The sequence below is a fragment of the Alligator sinensis genome, unplaced genomic scaffold (assembly GCF_000455745.1).
Source record: "Alligator sinensis unplaced genomic scaffold, ASM45574v1 scaffold170_1, whole genome shotgun sequence".
Lineage (NCBI taxonomy): Eukaryota > Metazoa > Chordata > Crocodylia > Alligatoridae > Alligator > Alligator sinensis.
The window spans coordinates 3,771,250-3,777,541 of NW_005841863.1; the positions used below are offsets into that span (position 1 = coordinate 3,771,250).

The 6,292-nt window shown below is 39.7% G+C and overlaps 1 protein-coding gene across 1 annotated transcript; it reads left to right on the forward strand.

The window, feature by feature from the left end:
* Nucleotides 1–157: 157 nt before the first annotated feature.
* Nucleotides 158–2,837, forward strand: RGS9BP (regulator of G protein signaling 9 binding protein). The gene has a single exon (XM_006016607.3). The coding sequence runs from the start codon at nucleotides 186–188 to the stop codon at nucleotides 897–899; it is 714 nt and encodes a 237-aa protein (XP_006016669.1). The 5' UTR covers nucleotides 158–185; the 3' UTR covers nucleotides 900–2,837.
* The last annotated feature ends 3,455 nt before the right edge of the window (nucleotides 2,838–6,292 follow it).

Below are 6,292 nucleotides of genomic sequence, written 5' to 3' on the forward strand. Positions count from 1 at the left end.
GGTCTGAGCCGCGGAGCCGCCGGGTCTCGGCAGCTTGCACTGGGGGCGGGGCTTGAGCGGGAGGGGGGGCTTCATAGGGCCACTTCCTGCCCGCGCCACGTGACCCCACGCCATATAAGGGGCGGCGGCGCGGGCTGGGGTGCAGCATGATGCGCGCGGCTGGTGGCGGCTGAGGCGCTGCAGCCATGGTGAAGGAGGAGTGCAAGGTACTGCTGGACGCGCTCAACAAGGTGGCCGCCTGCTACCGCCACATGGTGCTGACCATCGGGGGCACGGCGGACTCGCAGAACCTGCGGGAGGAGCTGAGGAAAACCCGGCAGAAAGCCCAGGAGCTGGCGGTGGCCAACAGGAACAAGCTGACGGGCGTGCTGAAGGACAAGACGGTGAGCAAGGAGGACAAGGCGGAGTTTGAGAGGCTGTGGGTCATCTTCTCCACCTGCATGGAGATCCTGGAGGTCGACATGCGGCGGGCCCTAGAGCTGGGCCACGAGTTCCCCCTCAATGTCCCCAAGAAGCACCTGATCCAGACGGGGATGAGCGGGGGCACGTCGGGGGTGGCCGCCCGCGCCATGAGCGTCCAGAACATGAAGTACGAGGCTGAGCACAACATCGACGTGGTGGATTTGAAAGACCTAGAAAAGGAGATCAACCAGATGGGGGAGATGATGTACGAGATGGAGATGAAGGTGAACGTCCCCCACTGGACAGTAGAAGCTAAGCAGGACCCTGGGGCTGAACTGAAATCCACCGTGAGCATGGGCGCCTCCTCCATGGGCATGATCTCTGTGGAGGAGAACAAATCCTTCTGTGATATCAGCAAGGTTTTGGCAGGCGTGATTTTCTCTGCGGTGCTCATCATTGCTATCGTCCTGGCGGTGTGTGTAGTAAAACTCTCCTAAGATGGCCTCGCTGCTCACTGGTGGGTTTTTTTTTGTGTGTGGCACAGTTTGTTTCGGGAAGGTCTCCTGGAAAAGCTGAGAACTGAAATTGTGACTTTAACACACACGCACACCTGAAAAACCTTTTGGGTCGCATATTGATGTTGCGTACCTAGGGTTTGTGCACTTCTTTTAGCTTTAAAGGGGGATAAGGCTGTAGATCAGCCTGCAGTATAAGACTTGTTCTCTGGGCTGGTCATGGTTAACAGGACGGAGCCCCAGGGTATTATTGGTACTGGCTATAAGAGGGATTTGTCTGCTATTAATAGATGATGATTCCCAGTAGCCTGAATTTCTTGTTCTTCAATAGGTTCTGATGTCTGTGGCTGGTCCCATGTTTACAACATCTGGGGAACATCCCAGAAATTGGGGATTAGGGTGTACGTATATAGGGCAGTATTGATGGAGTGATTTTTTTTTCCTTTTTTTTTTTTTCCTTCCCTCCCAAAACGCACAGGTTTTCTGCCACAAAAAGAAATGAGTAAATCCTAGTAAGAAGATGTAAACTATCTATTTTTTACCTTAATCTTTAGTGGTTTAAGTCTAGGAGACTGTGCAAACAATGTTTGATACCAAATACTGTCAGTAGGTTGGCACTGCTCCTACAGAATCCAGTTGCACTTCTTGGTCTAGCATACATTAATAACCACTGTAGTAATTCCAGAACTGCAGAAAAGGATGGAGAGCAATTTCTGCAGAGAGATTAACAGACTTCATCCTTCTCTCCTAAATGCTTTTTTTTTTTTTTTTTCTTGCAGGAAAGCTTCTTGCCACTTTCTCAAATCTTTTTTTTGCACTAGCTACCAAATGTAAAATTCGGTATTTCCCTGAAGTCAGACAGCAGGGGACTTTTTATTTATTTATTTTTATTACATTGCAGTAAACTAACAAAGTTAAACCTAACATTCCAGTTTGCCTGCCTCAGATCCTGTAGCACTAATAGAGGTCTAATCTCACGTTGATGGGCAGGGATTGTGTAGCTCTCATTTGTGGTAAGAAGATTTATACATGTATATACAGGACTAAAGGAAAATGGAACAGCAGGGCTCAGTCCTCCATTTCTTCCTTGCCTGACTTCAGGTCCCTCTGAAATGAGTGGCCACTGCCCAGTTGACTCCAGAGTTGGTAAAAGTGAGTGGATACCCCTATAGGGTGGAGGTGGGGAGGTAAGAGTGGAAAAACAAAATGTGAAAATTGACTTTGACTTCTTTTTAACTGCTTATGCTTTCACTTCTGAGAGTGCACTTAAAATCTTGGAAGACAATTCCTGTGTGATCTTGCACCAAAAGCATACATCACTTTATATTTTATATTAATTTTATGTATGTATTTGTATTTTTAAAAAATCAAAAACAGAAGGGATTTGAAGGCAAACCCATTCTGACCCAAGTGAAAATCTTTGGGCATGCCATGAAGTGCCACAGATGTGCATGGCACTTGACAGACAAGTCCTTGTGCTATAAGGTTAACAATGCAAATGATTTATGGCTCCCTTGTATTAAAGATGAAATAATTAAAAATTTGCCAAGTGTAGTCAGATCTGTGGAGAGCAGTAAAATATTGTGAAGTAAATAATAAGTTCAGTTTGGCACCATGCTTTTAAATTTTTGTGAATCCTATGAATGAAATGTATTATGAAAACTACAAATAACTTTGTCTGAAAAATAAAACTTTTATCTTTTTTTTTAAACCTGAGGATTACTAGAGATGATCTTGAAAATTAGTTGTCATGTATGTCACATAATAGGGACATGGATGGATTTGGCTCAATGTTACCATGCACTTTGCACATGGATCCAGCTTAGACTATCTTTTGGTGGGGAGGGTGAAATTGCAGCTACACAGTTTGTTTGGGGGGGGTTGTTTTTTTGTTTGGTGTGTTTTTGTTTTTTAATTAAAGTATTACATTTCACCAACTCCAAAGAGATGTTTCCGTATTTGGTTAACATTTGGGTACACTAAAGTTACAAACTCTATTGTCAAATACAAAACAAGCTTCTGTTTATGGTGCTATTGCTTCAGTCTATCTAGATGCAGGCTTGCAGAAATTGCTGTGCATTTTAATTGGGCTGGAGTTTTTTTCTTTACAAGGTTACAGGCTACCCCCACCTTTTCTAGAAAACTTAATAAAAGCTGCAGGAAAATCTAACTGGCTTTGGATTGCTGCCACAAGTCGGTAGGGATTCAAAGGTATTGTTCACTGTTTGCACATTCACATCATTCAGTTTACAAAGAACTTAATGAAATCTAGGTCCTCATGTATTCCTTGCACACCTCATGGCTTTCTTCAGCTCACCTGATTTTGGTGGACACTTTTTAAATGTCCAAGGATAACTATCTGGTAGGTTAAATAAGTGGTAATACATAACAATTTATGTTGTGATATCTTAAAGATCTGAATCAAGTATGTAGTTTGTGTACAAATGCTTTAACCCTAAACAATTCCACATATTAACCTTAGGCTCATTTCTGAATGAGTTGTAAATGTGTAGTAAACTGTGATGCACCATATTCTCTTGCTTTGAGTGTACAAGATCCAGTCATTCACATTTTCACATGAGTAGTCCTTGTAAGTAGTCTCTCTTACTCCAGTCTAGTTGCTTGTGCAAATAACTTTTTGAGAAACCAGAGTATAGTCTGAAGAGATGGGAACTCCTTTGTCACAATACATACTGCAGATATACATTTCACTGCTTTGCCTGTTTCTTAACAATATCGGGCTTGTCAGATGGGCTAGCATTAAAGAATGTGAAATTAAAAGATTTAACTCGAAGTCTAACAGGATTGATACCTTCTAACTAGCTGATATCACCAGAATGAATCTCATTTGAAATGAAATGCAACAGTATAAAGGATGTGATATGGGCCATGAGCAAGTGCACAGACCAAATCTAAATGATTTAAAAAAAAAAAAAAAAAAACACCTGTTCAAAAGATGTTTTCCCCCAAAACTTGTTATTTATTATTAGAGTACAGTACTTTACCTTTTGTATAGCTTTTTCTGGACTAAATAATGGTTAAATACCACTGCTTGTGGCTATACTTGAAGCCATCAAGGGACAGATCCTAATCTCAGCACTACATCTAAATCTTTGCCTGTGCTCCTGCTCAAGTTGGTAGCAACCTCTAGCCCAGTGGTCCCTTCCCCCCCCCATGTGCTGCTGGGAGCAGAGTGCAGCAGTGGCTATGGGGTGGGGGAGCTCCCAGCATGCCTTGCCATTTGTGTGCAGCGCCACGAGCATTGCCTCTGTGACCCTCATTTGGGTCCTGACCCGAGGTTGGGACCTGCTGCTCTAGCTCCTTCCATATGGATATTAACCTCAAAAGAAAGTTTTGAACTTCATTCTTCTGCTACCATAAACTTCTCTTTATTAGTGTAGACTACCTTCTTGTAAAGAAGAACTTTTACAAATAAAAATATTTAATTAGGAGAATGATGTAGCTTCTCGGTGACCAAACTGAAAGACTTCAACTAGAAATTACAATTTATTTATCCACCTAAAACCTTTTACAATAAAAATATGATTTAAGCTATTACATTGGTTTTATGTGGAACAAATTTAGCCTGTTTTAAATTGGAAGCCTGTTTGCTTTAGAGCCTTAGTATTTCAGTCTAGGAATGAATGAACTTTGAAATTGGGATTGGAAAGGGAAATGGAGAATATTTTTGTAAATAAAAATAATAATGACAAAATAAAGCTTTAAAATACTTTACATTAATGGTGTGTGACAAAAGTATTGACTGTGATGCTGACCGGAGTCTACAAGTGTTGCTGTGTGTTCAGTAAAAAAGAAGATGCACTTTGATTAATTTATATCTTGAGTTCTAATTTTAAATACTTGTCTTATCCATATTGCATATCCATTTTGGTATGAGTCTGTGAAACACTAAAATCTCATATCTGAATGAAGCAACTTTGTTCTGCTTGTGAATGGATGAGATTTTCTATATTTGGAGTAAAACTTGTTACTGTCACTATTTATAATTCAAAATAAAGTATGTTCTTATAACTAACTAGTTGACTTGGAGCAATAACTTAAGAAAAACCCAAACAAATAGCTGAAAGATGTCTGAAGTGTAATATATATTTGGACAATGAGCTCTTTAAACAAGATGGTCTAGTCCAGTCTAAGGAATATGACTGATCTCAAAAAAGTAATTTCTGGCTCCAGATATGTTACTATTAATTTATCAAAACAATGTCAAAGCTGTTAATTTATCAAAACTATTACTATTATAAAAGCAATCTCGCTGCCTAGGATATTTAAAACTAGAGTGGACTAATAAACCATCGATTCTGAGGGCCCAAATTATCTACTCCTTAATTAAGCAATGGATGAAGATATGAATGGGAATGGGTGAAGGTAGCGATGGCAACCAAGGGCCTCTACGGCGTATAGTACTAAGTAACTCACTGACTTAAGCAAAGCTCTCATTGACTGAAATTAGTATTTTCTTGTTGGCTTTTATGCCCACAAAAGTAGTTCCTGTTACACAAATAACAGCAACAACAGCATCTAAATTCTAAACTTGACAGTATTTATTCTGAGACTCCATTGCAGTGCACAAAGTACATGTCTTTAGCCTAGTGGAACAGACTTACCAAGTGGACACAGAATACTAATCAAATTGGTTCATCTTCTGTTATAACATTGACTATAGCATGAACCTTATGTTATCATGAACTTGAAGTAGATTTAAATCTTAGCATTCAATATATGGAATTCTGTAAAATATTATCTAATCTGAATTAAATTATTATTTAAAATAACAAAATTGAGCAAACTATGTAATGCCCATTATTTGTAACCTGAAATTTTATTAATAAGCTTTTCTAAAAAAAAATATACTGAAGAATAACCATACACCTCTATTTCAATGTTTATGAAACTCCTAAACAACATACTTACCCTTCACAGATGTTCATTATATAAAAAGACATTTAGGAAGACGGTTGGATTATAATTCTCTAAATGCGTTTGCGCAATACGATTACGTTAGTCTCTTAATGCAGGCTGAGTTCTGAACAGAGCAGTATGTCTACCTCTGATCAGTTATTTGCTGTTGTAAGAATAAAATAAAAGTGGGATTAAGGAATGAATGTTACATCTCGCATGTATTTGAGCAACAGCAGAGAAATCCTACTGATAGCTTCTTCCCAGTGCTGGATGGATGAAGGAAGGCAGAATAAAATGTGTGGGGCAAATATGTAAATAATTTTGTGACAGTCAAGCATGACTTTTAAAAATATTCTTACGCTATTATATGATCTTTATATTGTATTTAACTTGGGACTTTTCTTGAAAAGGACTTTGGAGCTCTAGTTTTACTGTTAGTAACACTCCCCCTCCCC